Source organism: Trachemys scripta, chromosome 1 (genome assembly GCF_013100865.1).
Source record: "Trachemys scripta elegans isolate TJP31775 chromosome 1, CAS_Tse_1.0, whole genome shotgun sequence".
Lineage (NCBI taxonomy): Eukaryota > Metazoa > Chordata > Testudines > Emydidae > Trachemys > Trachemys scripta.
In genome coordinates this window covers 219726800-219752144 of record NC_048298.1, presented here as the reverse complement: position 1 = coordinate 219752144, position 25345 = coordinate 219726800, and the positions used below count along the sequence as shown (strand labels likewise).

At 41.4% G+C, this 25345-nt stretch overlaps 1 protein-coding gene across 5 annotated transcripts in view; it reads left to right on the top strand.

Annotated features, from left to right (window-relative positions):
- The window catches only part of STS (steroid sulfatase), a 169739-nt gene that overhangs the window by 37262 nt on the left and 107132 nt on the right, over positions 1–25345 (top strand). For 3 of the 5 annotated variants that reach the window (XM_034757391.1, XM_034757375.1, XM_034757383.1), the window contains 4 exons: positions 8057–8209; positions 9397–9518; positions 12262–12384; positions 19877–20300. In XM_034757391.1, coding sequence (XP_034613282.1) covers positions 8064–8209; positions 9397–9518; positions 12262–12384; positions 19877–20300 — 815 coding nt within the window. In that variant the 5' untranslated portion in view covers positions 8057–8063. Of the gene's footprint in view, positions 1–5425; positions 5738–8056; positions 8210–9396; positions 9519–12261; positions 12385–19876; positions 20301–25345 lie in introns of those variants that run through there. The other 2 variants (XM_034757399.1, XM_034757366.1) reach the window with 2 other exon arrangements.

The following is a 25345-nucleotide window of genomic DNA, read 5'->3' as shown; positions in this document are numbered from 1 at the left end:
GTGTGTGTTGCTATAGTATTTGAATGTCTAGATATCACAGGCATACCTGCTAATATCTGAGAAGCGTTACAAGGGGCAGTTCTTATAAACCAGGAATGTTTGAGAGATTAGTTCCACCACCCACTGGATAGTTGTCTATGCATTCTAGTAGATTTTGAGGCCTGATTCTCCACTGGTGTGTCCATTTACACTTGTGCAAAAGTGGGCTTACATTAAAACACCATTGACTCAGAATAGTAGTGTGTTACACCCATTTTGCACAGGTGTAAGTGAATATACAAGGCAATGCAGGATCAGATCCTAGATATTTTTTCTTGGGAAAATGTAAACAAAACCTTTCAATGTTTCCCCTTTTGGATTCTTACCTTATTTGGAAAAATTGCATTAGCATTCTTACCCCACCAACGCTATCTCATACCTCTTCCTTCTCCTTCAAGGCTCCCCTTTCTCCCCCCACTCCCAAGACCTTTCCTTCCATTCTCATTGCTTCCCCAGTGGCTTCTTACCTTTTTTCCTTCAGTGGCTGCCAATGGCTCCCTCGTCTTCTTGACCATAATGTATTTCTTCCTTTTTCCACCCATATCTGTCTCTCTTTTTCCTGCTCCTTTTCCAAAGAGAAGTGGAGGCTGCTATTACTGGGACTGGTTGAATGAGTGTTTATGTTCATTTGCTTTCACTGCAAGGACCACAGATATCATCAGGAGCAGAAAGGAAGCCCTGGTCAGGAGAGTAGCTGAGGAGTGTATTCAGACAGCTATCCCTGCAGTGATGGGACGTAGACATTGCAGCACCAAGGTGGTTTGATATCTGAACAATCAGAGAACCAAGACAGTGGCTGAGGCCATCCTCACCAGGGACAGAATCTACAGGCTAGTACCAGCCAAATTAGGACTTCTAGCAAATGTACAAAGGAAGATGCTCTAGAAATATTTCTAAGGGAACAGCCATCACCAGCTCTTTCTTATAGATTATATTTCAAAAATAAGGGTATGAAGAGGCTACATGATACTCTTAGTAGAAGAGGTTAGAGTTTCATGTTGAAAGTTACAATCTTATCAGTTTAAAATATTAGAAATTGTTTTATTGTATTATGTGGTTTGCTGTTTTATGTTTCTATCCAGACTCAAGTTCTTACTGAAATAAAGATATGAAAGATAGTGATCAGCCAGCTTCTAAGTTACAGCCTCCATTTATTATACTACTTTGATACTGGAAACCAAAATACTGTCGTTATTGGGATTTTCTTTGTCCTGTTCACTGTTGGCTAAATGCCTCACCAGAGGTTCAAAAAGACTTTCTTGTTCTGGATCATATATTCTAACTAAAATACAGGCTTGTCTTTTTTCAATTAGCTTAAATCTTTGAAATTTAGTGTTTGTGAAAGTTGTCAAAACATACCCTGATATGCTTGATTTCATATAAAACGATGTTTGTTAGTGCTGCAAGTACACGTCTGGATTTTAATATCATAAGAGTGGGAAATCAAACAGGATAAATAATGTTTAGCTGATTGCTGCAGCTTGAATGATTTGCAGAGTTTTTATGTTTATCTTGTTCCTTCAACTTATATTTCTGAACATGTCACAGTAGTTTCACCTGCAGAGCAACACATTCAAGCGTCAAGCCAAACAGAGCAGTCCAGAATTAGGCTGTGCCCCCTAAATTGTTAAAGTGATGTTGAGTTGTCTTTCAGCAGGGCTCCTTGTGACGTTAGAGTGGCTGGTAAATTTTACAGCTAGCATGAAAAAGTATGGTAATTCCCAGAGGGGATGACTTAGTGGATTAATATTCCCTCCCCCCAATGTTTCCAATAGAAGATCCAGAGCCTATGGAAATCACTTTTAGCTATTAGCTATCTGCTTTAAATTGGGATTGTGCCTCTGTTAAGGAAACAGAGGTAGAGCTCAGTGAGATGAAGGATGTAAGTCACTTATCTGATTCAGCTGGACTTATGGGGAAAAGATAGTGCCCTATCATATGAGGCCCCTGTAGAAATAGAGGAACTGGAGATTTTCTGTATTGTCTTAAAACCCTGTAAAATTTTTGCTATAGGCAAGATTTCTTATCTGACCACAATCTGAGGCAACCAGGTCAACTATTAACAAAGGTCAATGCTGCTAGCTAGAAGAATCGCTCAGTCTTTCTGTTTGCTAACAAGACAGTAATGTTTGGATAAGGACTGAGAAACACTGTAGTTTGATTCCAACTCTGAAGAATCCACGCTACATGTAGTGACACACTACAAATTAGAAAGCACTATTAACTGATACATCAGAGATGAAAGGATAGTTATGTATTAGAGGTAGTTGGGGTATGTATTTGTTCTACTAAAAAACATTGATGAAAGCAACAAAATTTTCATTTTCATTAAAGTTTTTATTCAAGTTTTATTAAAGTTGAAAACCCAACCCCCAGTATGGGCCAAATACTGAAATGTTGGGATTTGGGATGGTCAAGAAAAAATATTCAGGTTTTGTCTGAGATTTTTCAGTTGCTGAAAAGTGTGTGTGGGGGGTGGAAATTCTCAGACCTCCTGTCTCCTCCCCCCAAAAAAGTTATTTGTAAACAGACATTTCCTGCACATTTTCCATTATCACATTCTTTATATGTATATAATGAAAAACTTTACAAGCTCTATTATCTCTGTGTGACCTGGGAACCACTTAATGTCAACTGGCAAAGGGCACAGAGGGAGTGCACAGGGGTTACGGGAATCTCCTCAGTCTGGTATGTATATTTTAGCTCATCAAAAGAGTGTCATGTGAGGTCTCTAATAAAAGCCTGTGTCACTCTGGTCATCAATATCATTGTGAAATGTATTTACAGATACTATGTAAGTAGTTGTGTGTTTGTATTCTTAATATGTCCTTAAACAGTGTTTGTAGAGACTAGTCACCAGCAAAGGTGAAAAAACAGCTCTTTGGTCAGATAAGAAATTGGTATCTGTCTGGCTGTTTAAATGTAAATGAAGTATTATATCGTTTACAATGGGTCGCCACTCACCAGTCTGAACACAATGTCAAGAAAACATAGTGAGAACATCAAAAAGAAACGATCAGGAAGAGTTAAAACAGCAGGGTGTTGGGGGGGAAACCTATCTGGAGATATACATCAAAGGTTTGATCTACTATATTTGGGGACAAAAGACATCATACCACCCTTTTCTGAGGAAGTAAGCAAATAGCGAGTCTGCTTTGTGAAAAAGGCATGATTGAAAATGTTGAAGAGAACTTTGGGTGAGATAAACTTCTTTAGAATGAAGGTTAGCCTGTTAGTTTAAAAACAACAAGGAGTCTGGTGGCACCCTAAAGACTAACAGATTTATTTGTGTATAAGCATTCGTGGGTAAAAAACCCACTTCTTCAGATGCATGGAGTGAAAATTACAGATGCAGGCATCATTATACTGTTAGTTTAGTCGCTAGAAAGTGTGTTATGATGTTGTTTTGTATGTAATCATTCATTTTCACTATTCTTACTCACTATGACTTGAATTAATAATGAACTTATCCTTGTTTTCATTTTAAATAAAGTCTAAGTCCTGTGGGGCCAAGCAAACTAGTGATCCTACAAGCTGGTGTGTACTGTTCCTTTGGGAACAGCAGGCCTGGTAATTCTATGGAGCTACTATAAAGGTGGGTGCATAACTGGTTGGGAAACCATTCCCAGAGAGTAGTTATAAGTGATTCACAGTCAAGTTGGAAGGGCATATCAAGTAGGGTCCCGCAGGGACTGGTCCTGGTTCTGATTCTGTTCAATATCTCCATTAATGATTTAGATAATGGCATAGAGAATATACTTATAAAGTTTGCAGATGATACCAAGCTGGAAGGGGTTGCAAGTGATTTGGAGGAGAGGATTACAATTCAAAATGATCTGGACAAAGTGGAGAAATGGTCTGAAGTAAACAGGATGAAATTCAAGAAGTACAAATGCAAAGTTCTCTACTTAGAATTGCAGACATGCAAAATGGACTCCTAGGAAGGAGTACTACAGAAAGGGATCTGGAGGTTATAGTAGATCACAAGCTAAATATGAGTCAACACTGTTGCAAAAAAAAAAAAAAAAAAAAAAAGGAGCTATTAGCAGGAATGTTGTAAGCAAGAACGTGAAGTAATTCTTACACTCTACTCCATACTGATAAGGCCTCAACTGGAATATTGTTCTGGGCAGCACATTTCAGGAAAGATGTGGACAAATCAGAGAAAGTCCAAAGAAGAGCAACAAAAATTATTAAAGGTTTAAAAAACATGACCTATGATGAGAGATTGAAAAAAAATGGATTTGTTTAGTTTGGAGAAGAGAAGACTGAGGGGAGAACATGACACCAATCTTCAAGTACATAAAAGGCTGTTACAAAGAGAAGGGTGAAAACCTGAGGATAGGACAAGAAGCAATGAGCTTAAATTACAGCAAGGGCAGTTTAGGTTGGACATTAGGAAAATCTTCCTAACTTCAAGATGGTTAAGCACTGGAATAAGTTGCCTTTGGAGGTTGTGGAATATCCATCATTGGAGGTTTGTAAGAACAGGTTAGACAAACACCTGTCAGGAATGGTCTAGTTATGTAATCCTGCTTTGAGTGCAGGAGATTGGGCAAGATGACCTATTGAGGTCCCTTCCAGTCCTACACTTCTATGATTCTATGACTGTAATAGCAGTAGAAAGCATTTGTGAAAGTCTGTGTAAGAAGAACACAGTGATCAATTTACTACATAATAGCTCTTGTTTAAAAGTATTTTAAGAATATTTCAAGTACTATACGTACATATAAATATACACTAAAGACAGAGTATCACTCAGTTGTTTAAATGAGACCGAGCTGTTACTAATCCCCAAGGTGAGGGTTTTGAGTATCACAGCCCCAGGTTTGATTCTGTGTAATGTGCACTGAAAGGTCCTGGAAAAGATAGATCCTACAAGCTGGTGTGTACTCAATAAAGAGGCAAACAGAGGTTTTGAAAAGGTAAATGCAATAGGAGCTGTACATAACTTGTCCCCATCATGCCTTACCTAGTCCTACATGGGTCTCTCTCTATGGTCTCAAAGAGCATAAGCCTCCCTTAAAACATATTGTAATTTTAGCTGCTTAGTGCTGTAGTATCGCATAGCATGCCAGGTATACCACAACTTGGAGGCAAGTACTGATGGTGTTTCAGCTGCTAGGCCTGGTGTGCCCACTTGTGGGTGCTAGTCCTGGCATGCTCCAGTAATCACTCAGACACATGGCTAAGTGAAAATGGTTACCTTGCTAGGACTGGCAGGAAAAGGAAAGGTTGCAAATGCCCTACGCAGAGAGGCTTAAATAGTTTCAGTTCAAAGTGAGCAATGGGGGTTTTTTGTTTGGGTCACTGGGGTCAGTCCACTGGAGAGTAAGGCTCTTAGTGCCTTGGGTGGCCTCTCTATTAAAAGGCTCTATGAGAAGTAAATAGGAGCTTGTAGGTCTCCAGGCCAGATTCAGTTAGTAGCATCTCTCTCACTGGGGCCTCTTTACCCTGTCTCCCTGCCCAGTCATTGCTGCTCCCCAACAAGTCTCACAGACCTGCACCCACCTGTAATGTCTGGAAGCCACACCCTGTATGTAGTTACTCAGGATTCTTCTCTGCAGCTTCTGACTAGCCACTGCCACTGCCTCCCAAAATCGCCCAGTCAAGTCCTAGTTCAGCATCCTTCCTCCTACCTGGCCAGGAAGAAGAGGATGCACAGTGGGAAGAGGATGATGGGAAATTGTAATTCATGGTAATATTTATCTTAGTATCTGGATTTGTAAGCAGTTAAAGATGGGTTTGGGACTCCATTGTGAATATTCTTTGTTGGACTTTAACTCATGCGAAGACTTCAAGACTTCTGTCTTGTCAACAGAATTGTAATTCAAGTTAATGAACTCAAGTAACAATTTTTATTTATTTATTTAGCCATGGACACAAGGTCTTTGTCTCAGTACCTTCTTCTAGAAGCAGTTTCTCAGTCTGCTTCCCAACAAAACACCATCCCCCATATTTGGCTTGTGTGACTCTGCAGAATCTCACTTCAAACAACATACAAGAGTCCTTTTCGGGTTTTTTCAGCCTCTTGCTTACAGCTCTGTGGACAGATTAAATTCCACTGGGAGTCAGCCTCCCTGGGATTCTCTGTCCCAGTGAAAGTATGTTCACATCCAGCATTGCATATGAAAAGAATCTATCTTTAAAAAAAAAAAAAGTTTAACAGTATAGCCAGGTGTAGAGGAGCAGACTCACCCCTGCAGCGCCTCCTGCTGGTGACTCTGGGAATTAGCTCGATCCAGCCATCAGAGCACCCCCTGCAGGCCAGTGATCCATCGGTCCTCTGCTGGCCCCGTGTCCCTCCCAGACCCCGGTGCCCTTTTGTCTAGGGTGCTGCCCCCTGGCAGTACACCCCACAGTCTTAGGGTCACCCCTCCCTAGGGAACCCCCACCCACTATCCCCACCTCACAATAAGGCCACTGCCAGTCACCAACTAGCCCCCACTCCCTGGGGCAGACTGCAGTATAGGCCACTCATCACTGGCAAGGAGGGTTTGGACCTGCTGCCTTGGCCTAGCCCTGGGCTGCCCTCTGCAACCCCCAGTACCTGTTGGCTTTATGCCATGCCACAGCCTGCAGCTTTCCAGGCTGGAGCTCCCCAGGCTTTCCCCAGCCCTGCTCCACTCAGGTACCCTGTCTTAGATCCCTGCAGCCCACCCTCTCTCCCTCTGAAGGCAGAGAGAGACTGCTGAGTTCCTGGCTCCCAGCCTTTTTATAAAGGCCAGTTGTGGCCTGATTGGGGCATGGCCCAGCTGCAGCCACTTCCCCCAATCAGCCAGGGTTTTACCTTGCCCAGCCCCAGCCCTCTGCATGGCTTTTCCAACTCCTTCAGGGCCGGAGCGGGTGTTCACCCTGCTACACCAGGAAATAGGAAAAATACCATTTTCCTATTCTTATTCCTGTTAGGCTGGATGTGGCTGTAGTATTGTTGATAGCTCATTGTGATCTCATGTCAAATATTTTGCCGTTATTTTATTATGACCCCTTATGTTTAAACCATTTATGGAGAGTTTCTTCTTAGACATTCATTTCAATAATTCCTTAATGCATCTCTTCACCACCTTTACCACAACCATACTTATTCCTTGATGGAAATATTTTTTGTGTTGATAGTATTTTGCTATGAAATTTGTTTACTTCAGATACTGAAATCTCTGAAAGTTTCTCCTGTCAATCAGCAGCTGAAAATCTGTTCCTAAATGTTCTTTTCTTTGTTTTCAAATAATCATTAAAATTTAAGAAACCTTTCTTCTCATTATATGTACATGATGGTTTATTGCTGTAGGGTTATCTTTATATGTTAGAATACTAGCACACAGATTTCTTTTTAATTTTAATATACTACTGATGGATTTGTGTTAGAGAAGGAGGGGCCAACACCTGACACACATAATAAAGTACGCATAGGCGCCAACTTTTCCCGGCGCTGGTGGGTGCTCGTGCCCCGCGCCCCGACTCCACCCCTGCCTTGCCCCTGCCCCGCCCCCATTCCAACCCCTTCCCCAAAGTCCCTGCCCCAACTCCGCCCCCTCCCTGCCCCTGTTGGACCCCTTCCCCAAATCCCCGCCCCAGCCCCACCTCTTCCCCAAGCATGCCAAATTCTCCCTCCCGCTCCCTCCCAGCACTTACCGCTGCGAAACAGCTGTTTCACAGCGGGAAGCGCTGGGCGCTAGGGGGAAAAAGCAGTGCGCTCGGGGAGGAGGCAGAGTGGAGACAGAGGTGAGCTGGGGCGGGGAGCTGCCAGTGGATGCAGAGCACCCACCAATTTTTCTAGTGGGTGCTCCAGCCCCGGAGCACCCACGGAGTCGGCATCTATGAAAGTACGTACTTAAGAAAAAGGTCAGATTTTCTACCTTGACAGTATGTCAAACTTAAAAGCCATAATAATTGCTTTCTTCACCTTTTGTTCTTACTATAATAACTGGGGATATGATGGTGCTGAATTAGAGTAACCCTTGTGATGACAAACAATGGTCTTTATCTTTAATATTTCCAACTTGTTCACCACCACTAGGAGGAAGATGAGGATCCTTGTACTTCTACTATTTTATCACTATGCCACAAAGAATGCCAAAAGTTACAGAACTTCAAATCCTAACTTTATTTTAATCATGGCTGATGACCTTGGCATTGGAGATCTTGGATGTTATGGAAACAAAACTTTAAGGTTTGATAAAACACTTGGAGGAGGGGGAGAGTGTACCATATCTATGTATAGAGCATATTGTGTGCTTACAGATTTTAAACTATTTTAAATACAGTTAGAGCTTCAAAAAATCTTTTGTACAGAAAGGTCAATCCTGTTTCTGCAGTGTGGACTGCTTATATTTGACTCTCGTTGTTTCTTTACTGTTATAGGAAGAAATTTAGGTAAATATACATAGTCCTTCAAAAAGCTGCATCACAAACAGAAAAAAATCAATAAAAGTAAGATTGTGGGCCAAGCAAGAAAAATGAATGATAATTTTCTTTTAACATAATTTCAGAAGTATACATATTTTGAAGTAGTCTCAAAATTGTAACTTTTTGGAGAGCTTGTCATTACGCATTTGAAAATAAAGTACTGATTTGTTTTACTGCAGTTCATCTTTAACTATGGCATGCTAATTAAATCCATTAAAGCAAATGTTAATATATCTGACTAATTCAGAAATGTCTTCCCAACATGATTATTGTCACCAGGTTAGATAAGGTGCTGCTGTACTGGTTGAAAAAGCATATAGGTTAAGCCTCCACATTTAAATGTGTTTTTTTTTCAAGTGCGCGAATCAAAACTGTGATTGAGTAGAGTACAATATAATATAAAGGCCCTTTCCTGTGAAATGAGTGCCTGTGAAATGAATGAGATATATATCAGTAAACACTGAACATTTATATTGAAATATTACAAAATTGGAGCTTTTTAATAATATGAAAAATAACTGAAATATGTTAAATTCATACAACTCATAATTATAGTTATATGTTTTTTATAATATGTGTCATATATTATTAAAAACATATATATTACATTTGGGTATACCATATTGTCAATGTTTTAATAAGGTTTGTGAAATGTGAACAGATGATTACTCTGGGCTGAAATACTCCAAAATCAAATGTCTGGTTGTGCATTTAGTGTATTGTAAAAGTTGCACTAGACCCGTATGTTGACTATGATCATCGTTTTCAAAAATGGCTCAGTGACTTGGAAGTCTGTCTCTTTGAAAGTCAGTGCAAATCAGACTCCTAAGACACTGAGGCATTTTTGAAAATTTTAGCCCATGAGCTTTAATTTGACCATTTCCAAATAATCGATATGAAATTATTATATATTTATATATATATATATATATATATATTTCCCCCCACTAGAACCCACAATATTGACAAGCTAGCTAAAGGAGGAGTGACATTTACTCAACATATAGCAGCATCTCCACTGTGTACCCCAAGCAGAGCAGCTTTTCTGACAGGCCGATACCCTGTCAGATCAGGTAAAATTCATTAATATTTCATTATCATTTATGCGTAATGGTTTTGCCTCTGACAGGAACTATTTTGCATTTTTTGCCTTCTGCCCCGGTACTGGCTGAATGTGTCTTTATGATCACTGGATCAAATACTCAGTCAAGTGCCCAGTGAGGTTGTGTGCTTGGAAAAAGAGAGTGAAGAATCTTCACCACCAAGCATATCCATGTCATATCCACCTCTCCTCCTTCATTTTAAGATCATGCAACTTTAGCTTTGGCACTTCTTGCTTGTCATTGACTTCAGTGGCTGGGACTCTGGGTGCTTCAGCATGACACCTTAACATTTCCGAACATGGTTTTTAGCAAGGACTGTTATATTAATCAGATTACTTGTTCATTAGTGATAACCCATTTCCTGTTCTTGCTTCTGAGAATAAAAGCAAAGCATGTCTCAGGGTCCTGCTTAATAAGTGTATGTTCATTCCAATCAAGTAACAAGCTGCAGCTGCAGCAGTCAGTGTAACCTGCTGGGTTCATTCATAGTTTCTGTTGTAAAGGAAGCTAATATGTGTTTATTACCAATAGCACCTGCTATATTTAAAATTGCAAACAGCTTTCCGTTGTGACCCTTGTTTTCATGTATTTGTGATTTTCTGAAAAATTCATTGTTTTGAGCTGAAAGTTTCACTGATTGTCCTGCCCTGGGTCTTCTTTAATATCTTCATGTATCAATGAAAGAGTAAACATTCTTTTTTGTCAAATTTATAAAAGCTGTTCAATGGGGACTAATTGCAAATACTAGTGGAGACAGAGAATTGATACCAAAGGACCCTGAGATATCAGAAGCATGTTCAGAAAATAAAGTGAGCTTCAACTTGCAATAATTCAGGCTAAAACATCTGAAGGAAAGTAAACCAAAACCCAGATATTTAATGGGAGGGAGAAACCTGGAGAAAAGTAATGGCATAATAATAATAATTAATAAATTATTATTAATAATAATCCCCATCTGGTGTAAATCATTGTAGCCCCAATAATCTTAATGGAGCGACATTGATTTATGCCAATTGAGAACCTGACCTGAGATATCTAAATATGCCTTCAAATAAAATAAATAAAGTGTTTTTGTAGAGAACACAACTATCTATCCTTTGAGCATGTTGATTGTGGGTACGAAATCTAGGACTACGTTGGAAGTAAGATTGAGATCACTTCAATGATTTGGTCCAACAGATCTTTTCCATTTCTTGCTGCTACAATTACATACATCTGGTGGGATCCACATGAAGGGACTACAGCATTGCAACACTGAGCATAGCGGTACCTAATGTCTAGGTGCCTATAATATCATAGGAACAAGACTGTGATCCACCAAGCTGAGTTAGGTGCCTAGGATCCCTATACAATTAATGGGCAGAGATAAGCTCCTAAGAACATGATCCACAGAAGCCAGCACACTAGGTGGGGACCCACCTAAACTAGCCAATGGGAGATGCTGACCAGATGGGTGTGTGCTCAGAGATAGGTGCCTAGGTGTAGGCTGCAGAAAGGCACCTTGCTCTGTTTAGCAATCCACAAATTGGAACCCGCCTCCTGGAATCAGATGATTTAGGCATCTAAGGCATTAGTGAGGGAATGAGTTAGGTGCCTGCTTTGTTCCACACAAAACAGGGATTGCGGGGGAGATGGAGGCAGGGAAGCGGTGGCAGAAAAGTGCTCTAACCACAGAACCAGTGCTTAATTTGCGCCAGGGCTTGCCAGGGCTCAGCCCTGGCACCTCTGGGCTTGCTGCATCAGTTACGAATGTAAAAAAATTGTTTGAGCCCTGGCACCTCTTTCATTACAAATTAATCACTGCACTGAGCTATAGGATACTCTGATGTTGTGGGAATTGAACCTAGGTCTCCTGTATTCTACATGAGTGTGCTAACCACTGGGCTGAAAGTTATAAGGTGAGCAGCACTTCCTCCTTCTGTCTTTCCCCAGTTTGTGAATCGCTCTGGGGCTTAGGCAGGAGATAGTCATCTGGACACCTAAAGTGAGGCAGCAGTGCGCATGCCAGAGGCAGAAAGGTAAACACTTGGGGAACTTCTACTCTGCAAAACTTAGGTGGTGAGCAAGTTTGGGCATTTACAGAGTTCGGCAAGAGTTTGTGGATTGTAGTGGAGCCAAAACTGGGTCTTACTACTTTTGTGTATCCCACCCTTAGTGCCTTGCTCTGAGGAATTCAAAAATGCACTTCAGAAATGTCAATTAACCAAGCCTCACAACATCATGTGAAGTAGATGGTATTACTAGTTTTACAGGTAGGTAAAATGAGGCAAAGAGATGTTGAGTGAGTTGCCCAAATTCATACGGAGTCAGATCTGGAAATAGAACCTTGGAGTGTTGACTACCGGTCCCCTGGTCTAACCACTACCTGTGGACCCTGACTCTTAAGGAAAGAAGAAATATTAAATTGTGCAATCCCAAATTCTGCTGTCAGAAGTACAGATATGTCATAGTAATGACTACAAAAATTGCCTGTCTGTTTGGAAGGGCCCACAGTAATTTGAGATTTTTCTCCATCTCTACTTCTCAGCTTTGCATAAAAGTGGAAAAACGACCTTATTCAGCGGAAACAGACAATTCCCTGCCATTAACTGCTATAGCTGCTGGTGGGAAAATGTCATTCTAGTGACACCACTTTTTAAAAAAAGTATAGAATTGATGAATGAAAATCGTTTCTCTTCATTATGCTGTTCACACTCATTTTTGTTTTATTTAGGAATGGCTGCATTGTCAAACATTGGTGTCTTCTTATTTTCTGCCTCTTCTGGTGGACTTCCCACTGAAGAAATAACTTTTGCGAAACTTTTGAAGCAGAAAGGTTATTCTACAGCTCTTATAGGTACGACTGTTGATATATGTATAGCAACAACTATGTTATATAATAGCATATGTTTTATTATTCATTTAAATAAAAAGTGCACTTTCTACAGTGTAAGAAGTATTAAATCAGTCACACAAAGTTGTTTTTTTCTCCAATGCAATGAGTTTACTCCTGTAATACACTATAGCTCACCAGAACTGCAACACATTCAAAGAAAATTTATGCATGTGTGAAGCACTAATAATTTAGATATGTCTTCTTATTGATCTGTATTGACATAATGCATAAGGTCTCAAACATGGGTCAGTGCCCCATTGTGCAATGCAGTGTACAGACACAGAACAAAAGAAGGCCCCAAAGAGCTTACAATCTAAGTTTAAAATGTGACAAGTAGATGCAATAAACAGACAGGTACCAAGAAGTAACAGTAGTCACTGCACACCCGCTGCTTAACCAATGCTATTAGGTGATTACATAACCAACACTAAATGTTTGGACAAGTAGAGACTGTTTAGGGTAATAATAATACTTTATTGTATTTAAATGTATTGCAGTATTTAAATGCAATACATAATGAAGCCTTCAGAAAATCAAGAAGAGTCTTCAAACTAAGGAAAGAGCATATATAAATGAAAAAGGGAAATACTGTCGATTTAAATTGCAGAAGACAGATTTCACTGCCCAACCTGCCCTTCTCTGCCTGCTGATATGCTCATCATGTCATCTTGGCAGGTCAGGGAGACTTTGCTTGGTTCAGCCTAACCAGGGCCGGCTCCAAGTTTTTTGCTGCCCCAAGCAAAAAAATTTTCCCATGAATCCCCCGGCCCCGCCTTAACTCTGCCCCTTCCCCGCCCCATTCCAACCCCTTCCCCAAATCCCCGGCCCCGCCTCCTCCCCAGATGCAGGGGCGACTCTATGTTTTCTGCCTCCCCAAGCACGGCAGTCAGGCGACTTTCAGCAGCGCACCTGCGGGAGGTCCGCTGGTAACGCAGATTCGTCATACCCGCCGTTGAATTGCCGCAGGACCAGCGGACCTCCTACAGGCATTCCACTGAAGGCAGCCTGACTGCCGCCCTCACGGCGACCGGCAGGCTTGCCGCCCCAGGCACACGCTTGGTGCGCTGTTGCCTGGAGCCTCCGCTGCCCGGACGCGCCGCATTTCTCCTCCCACCCCTCCCTCCCAGGCGCCTGGGAGGGAAAGGGGAGAGGGGAGAAGCGGAGCGGCGGCGTGCTTGGGGGAGGAGGCGGAGGTGAGCTGGGGGGGGGAACAGTTCCTCTGCCCCCTCCAGGGTTACTTCCTGCGGCCCTCCCTTCCCCCCCCCCACCCAGCTTGCCGCAAAACAGTTGATTTGCGCAGCAAGCCTGGGAGGGAGGGAGTAGAAGTGGAGCGGTGGCACGCTCTGGGGAGCAGGCAGCAGTGGAGCGGAGGTGAGCTGGGGGGGGAGCGATTCCTCTGCCTTCCTCCCCCCCCGAGTTACTTTCTGCGGCCCTCCCCGCACCCCCCACCACCTCAGCACCACCCCCTTCAGGGCCGGCCCCCGGCTTTTTGCCCCCCAAGCAAAAAAAAAAAAAAAAAGGAGCCCGAGTGCCGCCCCTTGGAAAGTGCCGCCCCCAAGCACATGCTTGGAGCGCTGGTGCCTAGAGCCGGCCCTGAGCCTATCTTAGTGGTTCCCAAACATTTATTGTTACAACCTCCACTAGTGGTGGATTAATATCTCCATGTTTCCTTGCACCAAGAAGTTAGACTGCCACTGTTTTTTAGTCCACTGTGCCTCATTCCTTTTCTCTCTGCTTTTCCTACTCTTGTATTTTTCTTTCCCCTGTCTTTCTTTTTATCTTTTATCTTTGGTGCACAAATTTTCTCTTTTTTTAATCTATAAATATATTTTATATGTACATTTTTTTACCTCCTTGCTACACTCCCCACCCTCAATCACCTTCAGAAGGCAACATGAACTACTTAAATGGCAAATATCCCTTGGTCACTCCATAGAGCAGAGTTGTATGTGGTCCCATTGAATGCAGCTCAGCTGTGGAATGATCAAAGAATCTTGAGCTGGCAAGCTGGTACCCGAGCCTATAACCTCCTATGCATGAACTGTCCCCTATATTTAGCTGCATCAGGGAGCAGGAGGAGTGTGGGCAGTGTTCAAGACTGTGTACTCTTAACCACAGCCAAGGGTACATGTCTGCAGTGGACAAAGGGCATTCTTTGGTCCTGCCTCTCCCTCATTGCTCCTGTCTTTTGCCCCACATCTGATTAGTCTAGAGCCCTCAGTAGGACCTATCTCCAATGTTAGAAAAGTCCAGTTGCTAAATTCAAATAGTGTGACCTTCAAAGTGAGAATCTGCAAGATCTGTAGACCCCATCTAGCTAGAGATTGGGTGACGTGCTGAGCCCACACAATGAATTTAATAGTTGAGCTTATTGGAAAGGTAAAGATCTTATTAGGAGCAGCACGCTGTGAATCCATTGTCATATACACCTTAACAATTCATTCATCACATTGATATATTTATTTGAAAGCATAAAATATAGCTATAGACATCAATCTTACGTTTTAGGCACCTGTCCCATTGGTAAAACACACACAAAATCATAAAAAGGAACTGCCAGTTAATATAAACAACTCAGTTTTCAGCCAACTCTTTTCTCAACAGCCTGAGAAAAAAAGAGGGAAAATGTGGGCTTTGCCATGTGCCCAGAAGGTTATGAAAACTGTGCTCTGGCAGAGCGAGAGCGAGACCAAGTTCCAGAATTGAGGGCTCATTACGGGGAACTCCCTGCTAGCAGCTCCTAAATCCCAAACTATTTAGGTCTTTACAGTTTAAATCCAACATGTGAAATTCTACTCTGAAGTTTATTGGAAGCCATTGCAGTGCGCAGAGCACTGGTCTTACATGCTTCCAGCGTACAACTACACTTAATAAACAGGCTACAGCATTCTGCCCTAGTTCCACCTTCTGAATGTCTCAGGTTGTAGCCATAGATCAAGCACATTACAGCAATCTAATCTTAACATGTCAAAGGCATCAATAATTGTGGCAAGGCCCAGGTTTAGAGAAAAGGTCTCACTCTGCTTGCCAGGAACAGATGGGAAAAAATGTGTTCATGGATACAACCATTACTTGGGCATCCAGAAGCATCTCAGGATCTATCAGCAGGCCCCAAATTGCTCACCTGTTTTGAAAAACCACAGTTGCACTCCCTCAGTCGGGCACTGATATAAATTCCTTTAATTCTTCTGGCTCCTTATTCCACCAGCACTATCTCTGTCTTGTCTGGATTAAGTTGTAACCTGACAATTCTTAATTGTGGCCCAAATTCATCTAGACACTGAATAATTTGTTACATTTAGTAAAAGGTTTTTGATTAAAATTGCCTAAATCGTGCGTGCTGTTCAACTCAGAAGACCCTCCTTAAAAAGATGTTTTGTTTGTTTTTGTAGCACTTTTCCTCTACCTACCTAATCACAAGCATCTTGAGACTGACAAATTAAAATACATATTTTTTTAAAAAAGGTTTGAAGATCCTTTTATTTTTATGATTATAAGCCTCTAATTTTACTTCAGTTATCTGACGAGGAACTTGCTGCCCAACTTGCCATCCATCTGGCTTTAACATTATTTTCTAAACCCAAAGACAGTCATCAAAAATCAAAGAGAATACACTGATATAGTGCTGTAATTTCATCAACTTCACTTTTACTGGTTTGACTGAATCCTTGGGAAACTTCAGATCAACCAAAGGAACTAGTGGTAAGCTCTCTGGAGGAGGCCAGAAAACTAATGTTACAATGTGGCTAGTGCCCTAGTGCATAGGAAGAGATAAGAAAAATTGTACTGCCAGGTGTGTGCCTCTACTAGCTAGAACTGAAATGCAGAGCTTCACAATTTCAATCTTAGGCCCATATGCCACTGTGACAATATCAAGAAATTCAGTACATTTGGCCATAGTGTCAAGTATCAGGGGGTAGCCGTGTTAGTCTGTATCTACAAAAACAACAAGGAGTCTGGTGGCACCTTAAAGACTAACAGATTTATTTGGGCATAAGCTTTCGTGAGTAAAAACCTCACTTCTTCGGATGCAGGTTTTTTGTAACTTGTCCTGTTAAAGTACATGTATTGTTCCACAGCAGCAGTGACCAAAGGTATTCTGTCTATAGAGAACTGTGTGCCTTTGGGGGTTGAGGTGGCTATCCTGATAACAAGGGACATCACTTGTGACATATTGAGTGTGGGAGCCATAAATGCCTCCAGTTCACTGGGGCAAGCACTGTGAGCAATGCCTGTAATTATCAGGCCCCATGAGTCTCAAACCCAGGTCCCTGGAGTCATCACACTCTAGTTCTCTACTTGGCAGCTCACAGACTGGAGCTGGGACTAGGGTCCATGAAACCCAAGTGGGGCATAAGCTCTGCCCTACACTCTGATTGGTGATGCAAGACTCCTGGGCTGCAGCCTTTATTTAAGAAAGAGGAAGTTGTCTATGCAACTGAGCTTCACTCTGCCTATGACTGCTGTTCTGGTGTTTATCTGTTCCTGCCTTCTGATCCTGACTTCTTGGTAACTGACTTTTTATCTCTGCCTTCCAGTTTGTCTCTTAGTTTTGATCTCCTGGCGTTACAGTCTGGCCTGATTCCTGGTAATTGGCTCCTGGACCCTTGACTCATGTCTGACACTAATCCTTAGGCCAGGCTTCCCGCACCCCAACCCTGATGCTAATTTCTCCTTTGAGTTGCAGCACATGCTCTTCATGGTGCTGGCCTAAGACTACCAACTGGTGTGCAAAGAGAACTAGCCCCTAGCCTTGTGCTTACCTCACCCTGTTTGGGATGTTTGGTGGTGCTATGCTCTTTGGAGGGTGTATAATAGAGCAGGTTGGAACATTTTTGGCTAAATATAATTTTGTCAAAAAATGCTGTTTCACTGAAACATTTCACAGAGACATTGATTCTGATGAAGTTTTCATCTTGAAGGTTTCTGAGATCCAAGATTATCTGATCACTTCTGACCAGAGAGAGAGAGAGAGGGACCAGAACAGAAAAATAGCGGTTTTGACACAATTTTGTTTTGCAAAAATGTTCAGAAGGGTTATTGCACCTTGGAAGGAAAACAAATTTCAAAAATCACAAAAATTGTCATGAAATGGAATTGCTGTCCTCTGGTCAGGTCTAATATTTAGTGCTGTTGGGAATGGGAAAGACAGGATGGATATGCACCTGTATCTTAGGCTCATGAATTATCAACATCAAGTACAGTCTTCCTTTGTGCAAATTCAGAAGTTGTGTGATGTGGAAGGAGGAGAAAAGTTCCACCTATCTTCTGTTCTCTCATATGTGCTTATATGGAGGAAATGCTGGAACCCTGCTTGGGACAATGATTTGCAACCCACCCTAGATCTTTTCTCAGGCACCTATCGTAGCCTGGGACGTTCCCTCCGTCAGCCTGCCCCAGCACAGATTGCCCACCTTTTCCCACAAATTGTCATTGGTGGTGAACCCCTGGAAAATGTTGAGCATTTCTCTTATTTTGGTAGCCATCTCTCCCAGACAGCTAATCTTGATGTGGGGATTGAGCATAGGATCTGTTGTGCCAGAGCATTCTTCAGAAAGTTGCTCCATTGTGTCTTTATTGACAGAGATCTGCGAATGGAAACTAAGATCCCAGCCTACAATGCCCCATTCTTTTTTTATGGGTGTGAGACATGGGTGACACACCAAAGCTATCTTAAGTGTCTGGAGTGGTACCAACAATGCTATCTTAGGTAGATTGTCCGTATCAGATAGGAAGATCATCACACCAATGCCAGCTTTTTCTCTGCAGCTAACATCATCAGTGTTGAGGCAAAGATTATGTAACATCAACTTCGCTGGGCTGGTCATTGTGTACCGATGACTGATGCTCGTCTTCCGAAGCAAGTCCTCTTTTCTCAACATAGTCATGGTAAGAAGACCCATGGAGAACAGAGGAAATGCTACAATGACTCCCTGAAAGTATATCTTAAGAAGGGAGGCATTGATCCCATGAACTGGGAAGAGCTGTCTGGCAATGGCATCACATCATACATCAAGCCTTAGCCTGTTTTGAAGAGAATCGCCTTGTTCAAGAGGCTGAGAAACAGCAGAGGAGGAAGGAAAGTGTACAGCATCCCGGCCAGCAATTGTGCTCTCTCCAAGCAACTACCTGTCACATGTGGAGAAACCTGTAGAGCAGGGATTGGACTCCTCATCCATCTCAAGTCTCATCAATGACTTTTCTCCTGGCAGACATCATCCTCGTATCGAGGGACAGCCAACGACACTTGTATGGAGGGAATCCTGGAATCCTGTCTAGAACATTTTTTTTTTTAAAGATCACAACTTACACTGCTGTGAATTTACAGATCATTTTTAGATATTTGACTACTGCAAAATTGCCATGTACTTGATCATTGGAATACACTACTTAATTGTTTGTTGTTCTTGTTCCTGACAACTATTAGATGCAAATCATTAAAGTTACAAGGAATAAAAATGGATCAAACATACATTAGCCCTGTCTAATGATTGGTTAAGATTCGGTTCAGTTATATCAGTGTAAGTCTGGAGGTGATGTTGTTTATTACCCATTATTGTGTTACAATAACACCTAGTGGCCCCAACCAAGAATGGAGGTAAATTGTACTAGGCACTGTAAAGATACATAGCAAGGAATAATACTTGTCCTGAAGAGTTATCTGGATAAATAAAGGTTCTCATTTGGCATGAATGGAATTTATACATAATGCAGAGCAGTGCATCTTAGAACAGAACCTGGTCCATTCTCTTCCTATTTTGACCAGTGCTCAGGCTTGGGGAAAAAAAAACATTCTGTATCACTTAAATGCAGAGAAAATGAATTTAAAGGATGTGTATTAAGAATTTTGTTATTTGTTTATTTATTTACTTTTTAAAAAAGATCAGGAGAAGGAATCTTTCATGCAAATATAGCGAGTGACTGGCATTTTAAAGACCCGTGTGAGCCCTTGTATAAATAAATACTTAGTATATTTTAAATACCTACCTGTTTGGAACAGCTCTAGTTACTGTGTTTTAGAAATAAATTCATTGGAAATTATTTACCTGATAGATCACAATGATAAATGGTTGCAACAAATCCACAAAGACACTTTTGGGAAAACTGGTACAGATAATTTCACCAGGAGCTAATATAAATAAGTATTTGTTTAAGGGGCCTTAGCTACACATGAACAGAGGCTACATTTTCAAAGCTAACTAACTGTTAGCGGTCTGTTGCTCTGCAGTAGTCTCTCAAGCCCACCTAATGGTTACCTAAGGAACTTCAGACATGATGCAAAGTCTTTGAGGCTGAAGGTATAAACAAGGGGTGGGAGAGCAATAAGGATCCACATAATAAATGAGGGAGAAATGCCAATCCTAAGGTGGCAGTTTCCCTTATTCAGAGGGGCACGTACTACAATTGGAGCTATTTAACTACATAAATGTTGTATGTGCTTGTTTCCTCATAGGAAAGTGGCATCTTGGGCTGAACTGTAACAGCAGGGATGACTTCTGTCATCACCCCCTCAATCATGGATTTGATTACTTCTATGGGCTCACCGTGACCAGTCTTAGAGACTGCAAACCAGGGGAAGGCAGTGTGTTTGTGGCAGGGGTTCGAGCATACCTTGTCACTCCACTTCAGCTCATCGGCATTACCCTAATCTCTTTGGAGGTGCTGTATTATATTGGCCTCCTCAGAATACCCCATGGAGCACTGCGCTACTTCTTTTTAATATCTACAGTTTTATTTGGACTTTTGCTCATTTTCCTTTACACTTTTCGATATCTAAACTGCTTCTTGATGAGGAACCACCAGATTATCCAGCAGCCACTGTCCTATAAGAACCTTACTCAAAGATTGACAGAAGAAGCTGTACAGTTTATAGGAAGGTAGGTTGGTTTAATCATGTTATGACTTCATGCCAGCATTTCACTGTCATAATGCTGCTTTAAAAATATGCATATAGACGGGTGGATGAAGGAAACAGTGTCATTATGTAATACTGTCATTTTTCTCTAGATTTAACAAGTCACTAATGAAAGTAAACCATTTAACAATTGGATGCATATGAAAGGCCTTAGCCTAGAAATCTAGGTGCACATCCTCCATAATCTCTTCAGTATATTGTGTTAGAGGCATAATTGTTTTTCCCAGGCAAAATACAAAGACCCAGATTTTTAAAGGTATTTATGTGTTGCTCTTCTCAGCATTGCAATACCTAAACTGATTAAGGAACCTAAGTCTCATTTTCAGACTTGACTGACTTTCAATGAGATTTCGGTTCCAAAGAGCCTAAGGCCCAGATCCTCAAAGATATTTAGGTGCCTAACTCGCACTAATGTCAGTTATGTTGTTTATATTTTCATGTTTAAAAAGAACAAGATATCTTCATAGGTAACATTCCATTAAGCAGTAAATATAAGTTTGGGTCCTATATTCTTCTTTATATGTTCAGTGTGACTTAATAAATATAGGAAATTGTATCTTTTGAAATGTGATTCAAAGTATTTTCAATATTCAAAAATGTCATGTTAGATAACTTATTGCAGTTCTAGATATGTGATCTCTGAGCATGTTGGACTGGAAAAGTGTTGGTGTTCAGTTGTATGTGGCCTTTTGGGTACATCCATTAAATTAGACTTCTGTGGTCTAAATTTTTAAGAGAAAATAGTGATTTTGGGTGCCTTAATTTTTGGGTGACACATTCATAAGTGTAAATGAAGTTGTATTGTATTATATTTCACACTAGTGTTTAGAACTGCCAGAGAAGAGAAATCCAGATCACCAGTTGGTCTAACTTGGCGTAGTTTAATTGGAGCTAAACTGATAAATTGAGGATCTGGTCTGCAAGACAAAAAGATGTTAAGGTGGAATTAATAGCACATTATTTTTGGTATTTAGGGTAAATTATGTTCTGGCCTTAAACTCTATGACTATAGGTTCAATTAGATAGTGTCAGAGCCAGTGTTTGAAAACAAATACTAATTTTGTTGCTGATTACCTCCATTATATGGAGGCAGGTCAATTCAGTTTATATTAATTCTAATTATCATTTTTCCCCCAAGAGCAGGTTTACATACATATGGTATAAACCTATCAAAATATACATGAGGCATTATGCTATATTTGGAAGTAAATGGATTCTAATTATGTCATATTAAGTTCAATGCAGTGTTGTAGCCATGTTGATCCCATGATAATAGAGAGACAAGATGGGTGAGGTAATATCTTTTATTGAACCAATTTCTGTTGGTGAGAGAGACAAGCTCTTGAGCCACATAGAGCTCTTCTTCAGGTCTGGGAAATGTACCCACAGTATCACAGCTAAATACAAAGTGGAACAGAAACCCATGCAAGGTACCATTAAACAGTTACAATCCATACTCGATGGGGACCACATCCTGAAAGATATATTTCATGAACCCCCCTCTTCTGGCCTTCATATCACCCCTCAATCTCTCCAAGCTCCCCATCAGAAGCAAGCACCCCTCAGACCAGGGCACACCAACTCAAAGTGGCATCAGATCCTGCCAGAATAACATATGCAACACCTGTAGACATAGTCCCACTGTTTCTATGATCAACACCCCCCCACAACACACCTTTCAAGATCCAGGGGTCCTACACATGCCTGTCACAACATGTGGTGTACCTCATCCAGTGCACTAAATGCCGCAATAGCAACTATGTGGGTGAAACCAGACCATCACTATGCTCTCGAATGAACTCACACAGGACAATGATAAAAAAGAAAAACACCATCTCTCCTGTGGGTGAACACTTTTCACAGAGTGATCACTCTGTATCTGACCTCTCAGTCCTCATTCTCAATGGAAACCTGCACAACCCTTTCAAAAGACAGGTCTGGGAGCTTAAATTCATAACTTTGCTACATACTAAAAATCATGCACTGAATAGACACAGAATTTATGGCTTATTACAACAATATGTCACCCATTAACACCTGCTCAGCTTTTCTCCCCTCCTTTCCCCCCTATGACTGGAGGGGTGTTAACTGGCCACTTCACCTTAACTGGTTCCTTGAAATATGTATAACTATTTATGCTAAACAATCTGTTCCACCTTTGTATTTAGCTGTGACACTTTGAGTACATTTTCCAGACCTGAAAAACTCTGTGTACGTTCGAAAACTTATCTTTCTCACCAACAGAAGTTGATTCAATAAACAATATTACCTCAGCCACCCTGTCTCTGCAATGCTAAGTTCAGTGCAGTTATCACTTATGCCTAAGGATATGATTCTGACACGGAGGTCACAGATTCTGTGACTTTCCAGGACCCCCAGGACTTCTTCTGGGGCAGGGCTGGAGCAGCAGTTGGGGTTGCGTCAGTCCACTGGGGCTGGAGCAGCAACTGGCAGTCACTGCTGCAGGAGCAGCAGCAGAGCTGGAGCAGTGGTCTCTGGGGCTGCCGGAGCAGCAGCCTGCAGTGGGCCCCTGGGACTGCCAGAGCAGTGGTCTCTGGGGCTGCTGAGCAGCTGGCTGGTGGTCAGGAGCAGCGGTCTCCAGGCCACCGGAACAGTGGCCGGAGTTCAGCCCCGAGGCTTCCAGAGCAGCTGAGCAGTGGACTAACTGCCGAAGAAGCGGTCCCCACAGCCAGCAGCTGTTCATTGGGTTGCCGGAGCAGCAGCCAGAATTCAGTCCCGGGGCCGCTGGAGCAGCTGGGTGATGGGCTGACCACTGGATCAGTAGTCCCCGGACCCCTGGAGCAGCAACCTCCCTGGAGCTGGAGACCCAGCTGGAGTTGGGTCAGCACCCCTGGAGCTGGAGCAGCAGCAGGGCTGGAGCAACTGCTGGAGGTCCCCTCCCAGCAGTGCTCTGACTGTTAGTAAAAATACCCTGGGGGAGGGGGGACTAAAAGCCAGGGACAGGTCATGGGCGTCTATGAATTTTTGTTTATTGCCCCTGACCTGTCCCTGACTTTTAGTAAAAAAGAATCTTAACCTTACTTATGCCTCATCAGCACATTGTTTAGTAAATGGCAATCCAAAATTTCAAAATGTCAGAAGCATATTTTAAACTTCTTTGGAATTGGCAGGGTAAAAACACCTCCATGTTCTTTCAGCATACCTCTCTCTACTAAACTCAGATGGCTGACCACCATGCATGGGGAAAACCAGTGAAATCAGACTTTTTGAAAAATTATATTTCCATAGATAAAATAGGCTCATAACAGAGTTATGGTGATAATGCTACTTGAGCATTTTTCATGCAGATACAGATGAAGCCTCCTCTCTAAAGTCATGGATTGTATAACCATAATTCTCTGAAGTCTGTGGTGACAGCTAATAAACATATCATTAAAAGAAATTACCTTTTATCCTATTCTATTCCAGTCACAATTTGGCATAGTCAAAGCCCTGAAACACATTTATCTCTCATCCTCTTTAGCACAGCTGTGAGTTAGAGCTTTTTGATGTATCACCAAGGCTTAAAAGCAGGCACCAGGCATGCTGTACGGGTCTCATTTTGTACCAAAAATTACTGTGTTCGTAATTCTAGGATTTAAAAAACTCTGAAATCAGATGCTTTTCATGACTCCTAAAGAAACTGACCAGCTGATTAAGGCAAGACACTCATGTATTTGGATGTAGTTTATATATTGTATACATATGAATGTATCTATCTGTACAGTTTAAAAATGCATTAGTAACTGATCACCACCTGCGTACTTTACTTGTATGTTTTCCCCTTGCCTCTGCCCTCTTTCTGTTTTGTTGCTTCAGAGTGTAAGTTATTTAAGGAAGCAATCATGCCCTCGTGCGTTTGTACAGCTTCTTACACTCTGTGGGTGCTACTGGAAATAAATAAATAAATATTTTAGGAGTCATTTTGTCAGCAAGCTAGTGACAGTTTGCTAGTGAGCAGTTGTAACAAGCATTGGATCTGTATTTCTGTATTGGGTTCCATGCGTGTTTGGTTTTTCAGTTACAAAAAAACGTGGGTGGATAAGGAATCTTAAATGTTCTTTTTGCCAGAAAGAATTATTCAAACATTTTCTTTTGAGGGGGAAAAGTCTGCATATATGCCCATAAACTACAAGGGAAGGAAACTATGTGTATGAATACAGTATATCTTAAGCATTTAAAGCTGACATGGGTATTAAATTGCAGATGTCAAAAACATGTTGGCAATGTGACTGCTTGGAAAAATCATTTAACATAGGCAGAGATAACAAAGACACATCCCAGTTTAAAATATCTTTCTAGTCATAGCCAAGTTTCCCATTTTCTCATACACACAGTTTTTTTTATAAGCCACCCCAAAATGGTCCACAATTCCTTTTTCTTGTCAAAATATTACAAGTGTGAGATGTTTAGCTTATTTTAGATCATATCAAATCAGAAAGATTTTTTTATTTTTATTTTTCAGAAAACAACTAGATTTTTAAGCACAATGAAAGTGTACTAGAAAAATGAATTTCTGACACAAGGACCCAATCTAAGGAGCTGATCCTGCTTCCATGAAGTCAATGCAAGTTTTGCCATTTACTTCTAAAGGAGCAAGATTGAGATCTAAATAAAATTTGTACGATCGGTACAGCCAGAGAGTGGTAGTCTGATCTTGAAGTGGGTGCAAGTAGCCTTAGCGAATAAGCATGGAAAGAATTCATTAATGAGATGAATTTTAAAGAGGTTTAAATGGGGAGAAGAACGTTTGGTGAAAAAAGGGGAGAGAGGGAGTTCCAAGCAGAGAATTAGTTGCTGCAAAATATCAGTTAGATTTGCACCCATAGATACAGATATACTGTTACCTGTTTATGCCCAGAATATCTTGACATTCCTACCTACGAGATTGCTCCTCAGTCACTTATGTTTGTTGCCATAGGTATACATTGGGTCAGATTCTCAGCTGGCGTAAATCATGTAGCTCTATCAAAATCAATGGAGTTATACCGATGTACACAAACTGAG